The 15,499-nt window shown below is 43.7% G+C and overlaps 1 protein-coding gene across 2 annotated transcripts in view; it reads left to right on the top strand.

The window, feature by feature from the left end:
* Positions 1–4,267: 4,267 nt before the first annotated feature.
* LOC138761125 (sodium- and chloride-dependent GABA transporter ine-like) overlaps positions 4,268–15,499 on the top strand; it is a 103,296-nt gene continuing 92,064 nt past the window's right edge. The window contains exon 1 of one of the 2 annotated variants that reach the window (XM_069932769.1): positions 4,268–4,460. Coding sequence is in view for 1 of the 2 variants with exons in the window: in XM_069932768.1 (XP_069788869.1) it covers positions 4,619–4,856 (238 nt within the window). In the remaining variant the exon portion in view is untranslated. Of the gene's footprint in view, positions 4,461–4,491; positions 4,857–15,499 lie in introns of those variants that run through there. The other variant, XM_069932768.1, reaches the window with a different exon arrangement.

Raw genomic sequence — 15,499 nt, forward strand, 5'->3', positions numbered from 1 at the left:
TACAGCTATGACATTCAGTACCGCCCAGGAATATTTAACAACTCCCCCGATGCCCTCTTTCAGACCTGCGTGTCTATGCATGATGACAGGCTGCAGGCACTGCATGAGTCCCTCTGCCATCCGGGTGTCACCAGGTTGTACCACTTCATTAAGTCCCAGAACCTGCCGTATACCATCAGGGACGTCAGGGACATAACCGAGGCTTGCCAGGTCTGCGCGAAGTGTAAACCCTGCTTCTTCCGCCCGCCCCAGGTCCATGTCGTAAAGGCCACTTGGCCCTTCGAGCCTCTTGGCGTGGATTTTAAAGGGCCCCTGCCTTCCATGCACCAAAACGTCTACTTCCTCACAGTAGTGGATGAGTACTCACGCTTCCCTTTCGCTATCCCTTGCCTGGACACCTCCATGGCCACCATCATCAGGGCCCTGGGGCAGATCTTCACCATGTTTGGCTACCCCGCTTTCATCCACAGCGACCGGGGGTCTAGTTTCACAAGTGATGAGCTGCGCCAGTACCTGACGGCGAGGTGCATCGTGACTAGCCGCACGACTAGTTATAACCTGAGAGGTAATGGGCAAATGGAACGTGAAAATGGGGTGGTCTGGAAGGCAGTCCTCCTGGCCCTCAAGTCAAAAGGGTGGGTCGTTGAGTACTGGCAGGATGACCTGCCCGAGGCGCTCCATGCCATTTGGTCGCTTCTGTGTACGGCTACCAACGAGTCCCCTCATGAACGTCTGTTCTCATCCCCCAGGAAGTCGGCGACTGGAATGTCCCTCCCAGCATGGCTCACGTCCCCTGGACTGCTGTTCCTGCATAAGCACATACAGGCACACAAAGCCGAACCCCTGGTCAGGCAGGTTTTCTTCCTACACGCAAACCACAACTACACCTACGTTAGGTTCGGCAGTGGCAGAGAGGACACCATCTCAACCAGGGACAGGCATGTCAGCAGGAGCACCCACCATTCCATAGCATCCTTCAGCCCCGTCCCCAGGCAGCTATGGGGTGAACAGGACCTCCTCGATCACCAGGGGCCCACTTCAGCTGTGGGGGATGAACTTTCCCCCCCTACCCATCCAATATGACTCTCACACGTTGATCTTGGCCCCTTCGCGCAGGACCTCACCATTCACTCAGACCCCTGTTGCCAGCCTCCCCACTTCCCCTCCGACCGGTGACCAGGAGCCAGTCCGGCGGCCGCCGCATCGTCTCAATCCATAAATAGTGTATTTTGAATAGTGTCCCCCACCCCCACCGGGACAAATTTTAAAGGGGGTGAATGTGGTGGTACAGCACCGACCTACTGCAGGGGGAAACCTCTATAACTGCAAGAGAATAAAGGGGACAGGACTACACCTGGCTGGCTGTCAATCAGTCAACCTAAATGGATCAAGCCCCACCCGGTTGGGTGTCAATCACCCTCCGGGATATAAGCCTCCACTGGCCTACTGCAGCTACAGCCAGCCCGGCTCTGTGGAAGTCTTTGTGGATGAAAGCCTATTGTACAGTCTTTACCTTGTGTGTGTCTGATTCTGTCTAACAGTGCACCACAGCCAGTTTTTCCAATCCGGTGGCAGATGCCCTATCGAGATCAACTGTCTCTGCAGTCCAAGGTGGAATTGACATGGCACAGTTGGCAGAAGACCAGCAGCAGAATGAGGAGGTACAAGCCTTCAAAACCACTGTTACAAGTCTCCAGGTTGAGGAAATCACTACTGAGGCAAGTGGTCCCACACTCCTTTGCGACATTTCCACAGGACACCCTAGACCCATTCTACTGGTTAGCTGGTGCAGGAAGATCTTCAATGATATATGTAATCTTTCCCATCCTTCCATTAGATCTTCCGTTAAACTAGTGTCAAATCATTATGTGTGGCATGGTCTAAAGAGAGATGTCACCTTATGGGCCAAAACTTGCCTTCAGTGCCAAAAGGCTAAAATTCACAGACATGCGTGTACCGCCTGAAAGATTCTCCACGATGGATGCAAAATTTTAGCATGTCCACGTGGATGTAGTTGGACTTTTGCTGGTCTGTCAGGGGATGAGATAGTTATTTACTGTTATTGACCGTTTTAGTCGTTGGCCGGAAGCAATCCCTATGCAGGCAGCAGACACGGAGACGTGTGCACGGACCTTTATTTTTAATTGGGTTGCACGATTTGATGTACCTCGTCACATCATTTCAGGTAGAGGTACGCAGTTTACTTCCCACCTGTTGACACAGATTTCAAACTTCTGTGGAAGTAAATTATACCACACAACCACCTGTCATCCTCATTCAAATGGACTTGTGAAATGGTTCCATAGGCATTTAAAGTTGGCACTTAAGGCGAGACTGCAGGGGCCGAACTGGATGGACGAATTACCGTTGGTGCTATTGGGAATACGTACAGCACCAAAGGAAAGATTGCCAGTTTCGACTGCTGATGTGATCTATGAAACTCCACTATCCATTCCAGGTGACATACATTTCAGTAGTGACATAAATCAGACAGCTGACTTGGATATTTTACATCTTGTGAGAGATAGCAATAGGGCAAAACAACCCTATCCCACAGTTTTTCATAGGAGTTCCAAACATCAGACGCCACACGACCTACTGACTACAGAATTTGCGAAGGTTAGGAAAGGTCAGAAATGCTCGGCATTTCAATGCCCATATGAGGGGCCCTTTAGGGTAATCAGACGAGAAGGTGTAGTATTTACATTGGACATAGGGAGCCAAGAGCGTATGTTCACAATTGAGCGACTGAAACTGGCAGACACTGACCTTTCGAGACCGGTCACATCACCTCTGAAACGACCCAGAGGTTGCCCCAGGCTGAACTACCAGCATGAACCTACTTCTAGCAGCCACCATTCTGGGGGGGGGAGGGAGGGGTGGTGTAGTGGGGGCTCCACGTGTACAACAGAATCGCACACAGCCACAACAGTTAAGCGAGTGCATTACCAGAGGGCGTAGCCTCCAATTTACATCCCAGTCCTCTAGCTGCAGGCCAGGCACCAACAATTAGGAAAAGTGCACGAATAAGAGCCCGCGCTTTTTATGGCACCCGACACCCGAGGCTGGAAAATGACGTCACTACCGCATCCCAGAAGGCTCAGCGTGAAACGTGTAGAGGGAACTATAAAAAGTGTGGTTAAGCACAATAAAGGCACTGATTCCTGACGCTACTGACTCCAGTGTCATTTATTGCCACTTGCGTCAAGTCGCGTCAGATAGGCCACTACAAAGGACATGACTTGATGAAGAGGATATCACCAATGTTTCACCACTGCAGAATAATGCTATCACAGGAGGATGAGGGGATTGATCTGTAATGTTGAAATGGAATTATAAAGGGAGTTTTGGCCCATAAGGTGACATCTCTCTTTACACTGTGCCACGCATAATGATTTGACATATCTAGTCACTGGTCTGATGGATGAAAAGTTATAATCTTTGCTTCATTTTAAGCAATAAACAATTAATGCTGTTGTTTGGAAATGAGATCTGCTGAGTCATGTTCAGAGATATGAGAGCCAAATAACATACCAGGTCCAAATAAGCATTGAAAACTCATGAGGACAAGAGGGATGCTGTTGTTCAAATTTATTTTAATTCTAGTAGTAGTCTTTTGATCAATATGTCATCGGGTTAAAAAAAAGCTGTTTACTCTCGTTAATAATATCCTCTGGACCCTACACCTCTCCCTATGTAACCTGCTCCAGTCTATCATAGCTCCATATCTCAGTAAACCTCTCCAGCCCTTACACCCCTCTCTATCTCTAAATCCCCTCCACCCCTCTTTAACTTTGTAACCCCCCCTCTGAACACTACACACCTCTGTGGTGATATGTAAGTCCACCACTAGGTCACCAGGGGTCATCCCGGTGACCTTGTATATAAAGCAGTCCAGAGCTACAGTCTAGCTTTCCAGAGAGACAAGACCTCTGAGTGTACATATTAGTTTATTAAAGCTGTCTTATACTCGCACTGCTGCTGTGGTTATTGTCAGTACAACCAGGTTTGTCTTACAGAGAGACAAGACCTCTGAGTGTACATATTAGTTTATTAAAGCTGTCTTATACTCGCACTGCTGGTGTGGTTATTGTCAGTACAACCTCCCTCATTAAAAGAAACCACTATTTTAATCGTACCTAACTGACTCGTTATGTAAATGGTTTCATAACTCCAAAGAAAATGGACCAATGATCCTTTTTCTGATCTCAACCTTCCCTTCCCACTCACACACCACATGAAGCAATCCCTTACTAATCACAGAGCACCGATGCCTGAGGGATTACTTCAAGTGGAATGTGAATGGGGGAAAAAGGTTGAGAACCACCGAGATGGGCCAAACGCAGACCAATGAGACGAGCTGAGCAAGGCAACAGCCTGCACGGACGGAGGCTGTTTCCACGTTGTTTCATGCCCATGCCAGCGCTTCAAAAGAAGGGGCGGAGTTAAGAAATTTGAAGGTACGTCAAATAGTGTTACATAAATGGGAGAAATTTGAAGGTCTATACAGAGGTTAAGAAACAAAGCCTTTTTCGAAGCAGACCCTGCAGTCGCTCGGTGCTGAAGAAGGAGCTGTCCTGCCTCCACGACCCTGAGTCACGGCGAGCGGCGCGCACACATGGGGGTCGGGGCTCAGATCACCGAGGGAGAACGGCTGCCGATGGAAGGGGACAAATTCGAACAGGAGAGGGGCGATGAGGTTGGGGGCGGAGAGCTCCATGACTCGCCATCTCCCCCGCCCCGGCTCAGGGAGACTTGGAGCCGCCAGCTGGAGTTCACGCTGGCCTGTGTCGGCTACGCGGTGGGGCTCGGAAACGTGTGGAGGTTCCCGTATCTGTGTTACAGGAGCGGAGGAGGTAAGCACGAGGAGCTGGGCCGGGGGCTCCGGCTGGGTTGGGTGTGGGTGGAGGGTTGTCCGATGCCGAGATGTTCCAACCTCTCCCCGTCCTCCAGGCCGGGCTGCAGTTCTGGCCTCGTGGTACTCGGTCTAACGCCCCCAAACTGTTCCTTCTCCCCACCCCCACCCCCTAACCGAGCAAGAGAATCCCCCCCCCCCCCCTTCTCCGGAGCCTCCAGATCTCCCGTTTACCTACGCGCTGCTGCCAACGTTTGGTGTCGCTCCTTCTGATGGAGGGTTTATTAGCGCAGAGAGAAAACTCGAGGGGGTTGTGTGGGTCGGGATTGAAAGCAGGAGTTGCATGAGAGTTTTGAGTTAATACTGTTAGGACCGAAATCGTGTGAGTCGGCGTTTAATAGTATTCAGGAAGAATCGATTGGAGTGAGATGATGGCTTGGAAAAGCCAGAATTAAAACTGTTGGTGGGAAGTAGGTGATGGCAGACGTTGCATTGGGAGGGCATGTTGCGAGCCGAATGAAGCTGCCCCTTTTTGTGCCCAGGCTATCAGTGGAACTCTATACCGTTTTATGCATTGAATAATGTCAGCTGTCATCATAGCTTCCAGGACCAGTTGTTGCAAGATTCCTCTCTTTTTCCATTTATTTAAAAAAAACATAATCCTTGTACTGACAGTAACCACACCAGCAGTGCGAGTATAAGACAGCTTTAATAAACTAATCTGTACACTAAGAGGTCTTGCAAGACAAACCTGGAAGGCTAGACTGGAGCTCTGGACTGCTTTAGAGACAAGGTCACCAGTTGTGTAATTATATATCACCACAATCCTTCCTCCCGCTCCACTCCCAGTAACTATTGTGGGCTTGCCAGAATTTACATTTTTGTTTACCTTGCTTTCTGGTGCCAGAGAAAGACAATGGCATTGGAAGAGGTGGGATTGTCCAGTGAAAATCATCTCTTCGAGTGCTGTGTCATTACAAAGCTTGTTTTAAAACAATGGAGAATTTCTGTCAGTTAGTCCTATAATCTTGAAAAAACATTGTCCAAGAAACTTAGTACAAAAAAAATCATTGAAAATTTCACAGGTGATTTTTTTTTAAATCCTCTCAAACGTGTTTGAGAATACTTAGTGTGGCTCTGCCAGAGTCTAAAGTAAATTGAAATCACCTGATAATTAATGTGACTGTTTAGGATGATCTAAAATATTAGTTGAAGAAGAGCAAGGGGTGAGATTGGCATTAAAACAGGTTAGGCTTGGGGAAACATGATGTCAGGAACTGAGGAGGCCAGGAGCTGGGGGTAGTTGTGTGACTGGTGCAGCAAAGTGTGAATGAAGTAGAAACAGATGTGAGAGCAGGGTTAGAAGAAGCTTGAGCAGAAAGTGGCAACATGACTGATGGAACAAGAAAGAGTAGCAGAACCAAGTTCCAGATCTATTTAACTTGCTCGTGATTAATTGTAAACCAAATACTAAGGTAAGTTGATGAAACAAAGGAAAGTTGGGTAGTCTGGGCCAGTAGTATGGGGGATGCTGTGACCATGCTCCCACTGAGGATCAGAGGAGTGCCAGAATGCTGGGACATCACCCCTTTTTGGGCAGCATCCAGCATGGGCTGAAGGCTGGTTTCCATGTTTGTATGATCCAACAATTCCAACTTATCTGCAGTAGTTTCAATATTGTATTAGATTTGAGTTCAAAAACCCATGATTTGTAAACATTGATTGTAATATAACTATCGATTTCCTTTTTTAGATTAAGAAATGAAATATGGTTATGATTTATAATTATGGATGTTGTGCTAAATTGAATGGTTTATTTCACTTATGAAATGGTTGATATAATTTACTAATTTGTACACTTTTTTTGTATACAAACATTTTTTTCATTCTTAACCAATAAACATATTTTAAAAGATAATTGCCCATAACTGGGGCCAATGCCTGAAGAGGGCGCACAAAATCAGTGAATTGGTGCAGACTCGAAAGGCCAACATGGCCTGTTTCCGCTCCGTAAATGGTTATATGGTTAATGTCTGTGGCCAGACTGAGTAGAATGAATGGATGCCACATTCTTTTTTTTTGCAGGTTACTGCAAAATTCTGGTTGCCTGATTAATATGCACACCCCAATTTATTCCCATTTCTTCTATGTGGCATAAGGATCCCCAACTTTGCAGGTGCATTTTGAAGGTTCACACTCTGCCCAGAGACCGGGTTAGTCCACAGTAGTGAAAGGAGAACTGCTGTTGGTCTATGGATGGCAGATTCCTTTAGTGCACCCATTCACAACAAGGGCTCTACAGCCCCTGGATGCAGGCCATAGCACATACAAGTAAAAGCCTTGTTTTCACCTTGTGTAACTGATGCATCATCAATAACTCCAAACTTCATGCTGCTCAACTGTTCTGCACTGGGCTGAGGCTGTAGAAAATTCTGGAATCTTTGGGAGGAGATGCAGGCACAGTTGGTCAATGTGTGTACCCAAACAGACAAACACGTACAAACAGTGGTTTAGCATATTGTTGTGAGGAAACAGGTTTGGTAGGCATCAAAGACAAGGACTCTGAACACCATTTTAGTCGGGAAGATTTTATTTACAGAAGGGAAATGGTAACAGGCACCACAGCACACACTCTTTACAGCATTTGTGGGAAAGAAATAGTGGACAATTAATAATGAACGTGGGGAAAATACGCACACACTCTGAACTGGCACATATGATGATTCAGGATAAATCGCTATGATGCCCCACTACCCCTTGACTCAGTGGAGGCATGGCTCTATGCGACAAGGGACATTAATTAAAAGCTTCCAACCCGTTTTTAACAGTGCACATCTTACCAACAGTTTCTTCAGTGCCCTTCCACATTTCTGGAATGAAGCCGGGTGGTCCAAAGCTGGCACCTTTATAGTGCTGGAGGTTCCAGCCCAGGCTGTTAGCAGAGGTTGATGGATTGGTGCCAGGAGGGTTAATCCAATTACAACATCCAATGGCCCAAGGACAAGTACAGGCAGGCTGGAGAGTCCAGACCTGGTAGCTTCAGGGTGGCAGAGATCATTGTGAAGGGCTTGTAAGCGGTCAATTTGTGTGCTGGCACAGGTCCCACGAGATAGGGCATCAGAAGTCTCATTGAGTTTCCCAGCTGGTACAGGATATTGTAATCGTAGTTGAACAGTTCGATTCTCCACCTCAATATCTTGTTCTTCTTTATTTTACCCCACTGCTGATTATTGAACATGAACGTGAAGTTAACAGGGTGAATCGTTTACTGGCCAAGTAGTATCTCCAGTGTTGCACTGCCTCGACAATGACTTGGGCCTCTTTCTCGACAGAGGAGTGTGGAATTTTGGGGCCCTCAGGGTATAGGAAAAGAAAACAACTGGTCTTCCAGCCTAGTCAAGAGAAGCAGCCAGAGCAAAGTCTGATGTATCATTTTCTACCTTGAATGGGATGGATTCATCCACTGTGTGCATTGTGGCCTTGACAATATCTGCCTTGATGCAGCTGAAGGCTGCATGGGCCTCTGGTGTCAGAAGAAAAGAGGTAGCTTTGACGAGGGGACAGGCCTTGCCTGAATAGTTAGGGACCCACTGGGCATAGTAAGAGGAAAAACCCCAGGTACCTTTTCAGAACCTTAAGGCTGTGGGGAAGGGGAATTTCCAGGAGTGGGCATGTGCAGTCCGGGTCTGGATCAATGACTCTATTCTCAACAGCACAGTCAAGGATGGCAAGGCAGGTTGTGCGAAATACGCACTTGGCCTTATTTTACGTGAGATTGAGGAGCTTGGTGATGTTGAGGAATTTTTGAAGGTTGGCGTCAAGATACGGGAATGTGGTTTACAGCTTGTACTGATCTACAACACAATCCATCTCCCGCTGGAAGACTGAGACTCCATTGGTGATGCCAAAGGGGACCTGCAGGAAGTGGTAGAGATGGACATCCGCCTCGAACCCAGTATATTGGTGATGCTGATAATGTGCAGATTTCAAGTCAATGGAAGAAAAGATCGATACTGTGTGATTTTTGGTTCACTGTATCCGATATACAGGGAGGAGGAACACATCTAGTTGTGTGTAACCTATTAATGGTCTGACTGTAGTCAATAATCACCCTGTTCTCCCCATTCCTCACAAGCATTACTTGTGCTCTCCAAGGACTGGTGCTGGGCTCAATGGTACCCTCATTAAGTAACTGCTACATGTCTGCCAGAATAAAGGCCCTGTCTCTGGCACTGTATCTCCTACTTTTGATAGAGATGGGTTTACAGTCAGGGGTGAGCTTGGCGAACAACAGTGGAGGGGTGATGTTGAGCATGGAGGGTTCACAGATCATGCGCGATGAATAACTGGGTTGCTGGCTGGGTGCCATGGGTGGGGCCTGAATGGTAGATGGAGTGCAGTGGGCGATTCAAGAACTGCTAGTTACAGACAGTGAGGAATGAATGGGGCCCATCAAACTCCATTGTCACACTTTCACGGTGACATTGAAAATCAAGCCCCAGTGCACAGGAGCTCAGAGCTGCGGCATCACCAAAAGTTTAAAGTCTTTATAGTCTATACCCTGCATGGTTAGAGTCACTACACAGTACCCACAGACATCCATCATATGTGACCTTGACGCAGGGAGACCTTTCGGTTTACTGGCTATACTAGTGCCACCACTCCCCACACACCCCCCCCACTCAACATTGCAACTCCCCACCCTCCGCTCAGTGTCGCCACAAGCACCATTGTATTTGGTGGGGGTCTCTCGGGATGTGGCCTGGAGGTCAAGGGGGCAGCAGCCCAAAAAAATTTGGGAACCACTGATCTAGAACATAGAACACTACAGCACAATACAGGCCCTTAAGCCCTCAATATTGTTCCAACCCATATATTCCTAAAGTACTAAACCTTCCCTACCTCATAACTCTATTTTTCTTTCATCTTTGTGCCTGTCTAAGAGTCTCTTAAGTGCCCCCAATGTTTCAGGCTCCACCACCATCCCTGGCAAGCCATTCCAGGCATCCACAACTCTCTGCATTTTGAATAAATTGATAAATAAATAAATAGATTTTTTTAAATGGAATAAATTACCCCTGACATCTTCCCTAAATTTCTCTCCCTTCACTTTGTACATATGTCCTCTGGTGTTTGCTGTTCCTGCCCTTGGAAACAGATGCTGGCTGTCCACCCTATCTATGCCTCTCATAATCTCATAACCTCTATAAAGTCTCCTCTCATCCTTCTATACTCCAAAGAGAAAAGTCCCAGCTCTGCTAACCTTGCCTCATAAGACTTGTTTCCCAATCCAGGCAACAAGTAAATCTCCTCTCCACCCCTTCCACATCCTTTATATAACAATGTGACCAGAACTGAACACAATATTCTAAGTGTGATCTTAGCAGAGATTTGTTGAGTTGCAACATGGCCTCTCTACTCCTTTTTTTTAAACTTTATTTAAAATTTTATAACATGAATAACATATAGGATTACATTAAAAAAAAATTAAGAATAAAATAATAAAAATTACAATACAGTATCCGTAATCTAAATAAACTATACCCACCCCAATAATTATTACACATTAATAACCCAACCCAAATTAGTCCAACCCCCCCTTCCCCCAAAATAAAGAGTGAAGAATTAATAAAGTTAATATATGTGAGAAAAAAAACCTACTTACAAAAAAAACAAAAACATAACCGATTAAAATACTAACAAAAAGAAAAGTAATTAATACTAAAATATCAGACTTAAAAAAAACATATTTAAATCAAACTGAAATGCATATATTTCACAAACGAGGTTAATTAATATAAAAAATTAGTAAAGTTAGTAACATTATCTATCAAAAATTCTTAAACAATAATCAATTCTTAAAAAAAAATTGTAGCATGAAAAAAAAAGAAAAAAAAACTTTCTCTATAGAGATAAACATTCACCAAATATCAGCTAACTTTACATCTATCATCATATTAGTCACATAAACCACCATCTTAAAACAAAATTCAAACCTCATTAAGCATTGTACAATTCAATTTTAGTACTCTTCCACCATTTTTCCCTTTTACTCTTGAATAGTTATCCAATAAAAGCTCCAATACCACATTTAAATATCCCCAATCATTACGTTAAAATTCAGATATCCAAATAATAAAAACACATCTACAACAAAATCTATATCTTCAACAAATGGAGCATAAACCACAAACAAGATTCAAGCCTCATTAAGAATTGTACAATTCAATTTATAACTTTCACCATTATTCCCTTCGTTCTATAACTAAAATAGCAAAATAATATACACCAGAATTAACACTCCTTTCACCTTAAAGTTAAAGAAAAAATATTAAAAAAAACTTATCCATCCCATTCACATTTAAATTTCAAATATTCCTTATCTACTGAATAAACTTTACCAAAAAAATCACATCAATTTTTAGTTTTTTAAACAATCAAATACTTTCTTATGCTTTTTTTTTAATATTTAAACAAAAAAAAACCCTTCACTCTTTAATCTAATAATACAAAAAAAAGGAAAAAAGAAAACGGGTAGGAGGTTAAAAATACCCCCTCCTGTCTAAACCGCGCAGTGCGGTAACTCCCAAAAAAAATGGGTGTAAGATAACTCACACGTAGCAGATGACTTTCAGGAAATAGTGCCTATCCAGTTCTCTCCCCCAACTCTCACTTCATCTTAAACTAACATCATCATTATTTAATATTCCTTTTTTTAAAAAAAACATTAGAAAAAAAAGGACAACTCTTTTTTTAATCAACTCCAACTACTGAGTCACCACTACAACCATTCCTTCTTGGAGCACGGCTCTTTTCTTCCATCTCTTGTCTCCTTAGAGATTACGGCGGACTATGTCTCTGTTGAAACTGAGTAATTGGCAGCTCTTGAGCAAATGCTATAGCTTCCTTTGAAGAATCAAAGAACTTTGGTTGGCAACCATCTTGGAAAACCTTCAAAACAGCTGGATATCTAAAGGTTGCCTTGTAACCTTTCTTCCACAACAACTCTTTAGCAGGATTGAATTCCCGTCGTTGGAACATAACTTCTTGACTCAAATCCGCATAGAAGAAAACTCGATTATTTTGAATCATCAAGGGTGATTTTCTCTGTTGTGCATTTCTAATAGCCACTCGTAAAATTATTTCTCTGTCGTAATAATTCAAGCAACAAACCAAAACAGGTCTTGGACTTTGACCTGAAATAGGTCTTCTATGCAAGGCTCTATGAGCACGTTCCAGTATTATACCTTCCGGGAAATGTTCTTGACCCAGCACCTGTGGAATCCATTCAGTAAAAACTTTTCTTGGGTCTGGTCCCTCCATACCTTCCGGCAAACCAATAATCTTTATATTGTTCCGTCTGGATTGGTTTTCCAAATAATCAATCTTTTTCACCAAATTTTTATTTTGAGTTTGTAAGTCTTCGACCCTTTTGGTCACATCAAAAACTTGATCCCGTATTTCGTCTATATCTTCTTCACACGAATTAAATTTATCTCTCACTTCAAGCTTAAAAGCTTCAAACTCAGCCATCTGTTGAGAATGTATTTTCACCAGAGTATTAAACCTAGTACCAAGTTCAGTCATAATCTTGGATAATCCCTGCATTGTATAAGATCATTTAGATTCAAGATTCACAAATCGTTCATTCATAACATTGCCGTCAGATGCTACTGCACATGTACGAACCAGAATAACTCTTTGTTCTAAAGCCTGTTTGGCGCCCTCTTTAGGGGGCTCTACCGATGTAACATTAATCTCTACATCCGAAAACTGTATCTCTCTCCTGGGATCCATTTCAGGCTGAGTCTCGATGTTTTTCCTGTAGGTAGGCTCCAAAACTTGAACTTTTAGAAAATGTAGTTTTTTGATGATCTGTTGTCATTTTTTTTTTTGCTCTTTTTCACCAAATGTACCGTCAGAAGTTAAATTAACAGCACTGAAGTTATCTAAACTTTTAAAGAATTTTAACGGGCATTTCTAGACAAAACAATAAGATAGAGTCAGGAGAGGACTGGAAGGCATGTCTGATCCTTACGCCATCTTGCCACGCCCCCGGCCTCTCTACTCCTGAACTCAATCCCCTTATTAATGAATCCCAGCGTCCTATAGGCCTTCTTAACTAACCTATCAACCTGTGTAGCGACCTTGAGGGATGTATGGATTTGAATCCTAAGGTCTTTCTGTTCATCCACACTCTTAAATAACCCTATACTCAGGCTTCTGGTTTTTTTCTTCCAAAATGCATCATCTCACACTTATCTGGATTAAACTCCATCTGCCACTTTTCTGCCCAACTCTGCATCCTGTCTACAGTATATCATCTTGTAACCTTTGACATCCTTCAGCTCCATCCACAACTCCTCCAACCTTTGTGTCATCTGCCAACTTACTGACCCATCCTTCTGCCTCTTCATCCAGGTCATTTATAAAAATCACAAAGAGGAGTCGCCACCCCCCACCCCCCTTGTTATGATGTGATAATCATTGGTTTGATATTAGCCACACACATCTTTCTTGCTTGTCCTTCCTCTTTCTGCCCTTGCTCTGAATACAGTCTCTATGCTGCCAAAAGGGGCAAAGATTTCAGGTGTGTTATTTCTGAAGTAGTGCCAGTAAAATGCTTGGTTTGTGGTATCACGAGTAGCCACGATGCTGCCAGAACAATTGGTGGAAGTCGAGCTCCTTCCACCAATCACTTCTAATTTCACAACCACTGCCTCCTGTAGGCCAGCAAGATTTATTTAACCAGAACCCATACCTTTTTAAAGGATTGATTCAACATTGACAATTTAATTAGTTCCTCGTTATCATATTATTTTAAACATGGCTTAGGACCAACTTAATGTGATTGGTTGAAAGGTTTAGATACAATATTCCTCAAGTGGTGATATCAATAATGAGCAAAACAACCTCCAGGTACATCCCATCACTCCCTTGCCTCATAAGTCTCAACACTCCCCCCTCCCCACCTTCCCCCAGCTGGATCCATCTGCCCATCATTTTGTTGCCCTCTCCTTCCAGTTTCATTAAATTTCACCTGCTGACCCCTGTCTCACCCCCCTCTCTTAATCCTGTGCACTGGTTCTCTTCCTTTTACCCTCTCTGCGTTGATGCCTGGTTTTGACCAAAAATGTTGATCGCCCCTTTGCCTCCACAGATACTGTCTAATATGCTGAGTTATTTGAGCTGATTGTTTTTGTTCCAGATTCCAGCCTCTTCAGACCCATGCACCTTCCATCAATTATCCAATGAGTCCTTCCTTTCCTGTGCTTATGAAGTGATATTTGTAGCATCATTAACCAACCACCTTCATGGTGCTTTTTTTTTTCACCTGAATTCACATCATCTGTACACTTTTAAAATTCTATACCTTTTGGTTACTGTGGTTCATCAGAAAATCTCCCTTTCTGCATCTTTGAATCCTCTGTGTGAACTGGGAAATGAATGCAGCCCCATTTACTTTCAATCTCAGTCATCCAGCATGCACAATCTTGTACCTTGAACGTTCCCATTCTAGGAGCACTCCACTGCTCTTTGGACTAATGGGATCATTTTTCATCCATCCAATTGGGAAAACAGTGACTTGGTTTAATGTTTTACTTATTGTTTGCATGGTCAGCTATGCTGCATTCCCACAATATTCTGTGGTGTCAGCCAAGATTATATCCTTAAATCTTGGGTCCAGCTTTCCAATGGAACTGAAAGATAAGTTAATGTTGGCACTGGATACCTCATCTATTTCTTACTGGTTGCACAGTTCATTGGCAGAGTGGTTAATGCATCAGATTTTTACAGCCACCTTGGGGCTGGAATGTCGTGATTCTGCTGCTCAGCTAAAAAATCAGAGCTAGACCAGTCATCTAACTTTAAGACCAGTCCTGAGAGTTTGAAAAGGCAATTATCATTTGTTATTCATGAAGTTGTTGCATCTCCACAAACCCAACTGTCTCACCTGTGTTCTATTCTAAGGGTGGAACCTTTTGAGTTTGCCAATATGACAAGACAATTTAAAATATCCCAAGTCATTGTAACACAGCCTGAGGGATGAGCAGTAAACACCAGCATTGCAAATTATCCAAGAATGACTTTTTTTTTTAAATTATAAATGTATCGATGTAAAGGAAATGGCTATACCATTAAAACATAAGAAATAAGAACAGGATTTAGGCCATTCTATAGAGTCAGCGAAGTTTATAGTCCTTAAATCTCCAGTTCAGCTTTTTGAGGGAGCTGGGAGAGATGAGCTATTCAATAAGGTCGCATTGAACTCTGTTCCATTTACCTGCCTGTTCCCCATCACCCTTAATATACCTATTATTCAATAAACTATCTCGCTGTGCCTTAAGGATATCTAATGAGGCAGCTTGTACTGTTTCATTGGAGATTTGCTCATCTCTGGGAGAAGAGGTTCTTCCTTTTCTCTGTTTTAAATCTGCTCCCTCAAATCTTGAGGCTACGTATCAGTATTTTGCTTCTTAGATCATTTACATGGTCCATATGCAGGTCAATATGACTAGGTGGAATAAAAAGCTTGGGACAGAGTAGATGGGCCAACAGCCCTGTTTCTGTGTTCTGGGTACTATTATAGCCCATTAAAGAATGTGGTGTGCTGTGCAGTTCAACCAGTCCTTGCAGGAGAAG

This window comes from Narcine bancroftii, chromosome 4 (assembly GCF_036971445.1).
Source record: "Narcine bancroftii isolate sNarBan1 chromosome 4, sNarBan1.hap1, whole genome shotgun sequence".
In the NCBI taxonomy this organism is placed as follows: domain Eukaryota; kingdom Metazoa; phylum Chordata; class Chondrichthyes; order Torpediniformes; family Narcinidae; genus Narcine; species Narcine bancroftii.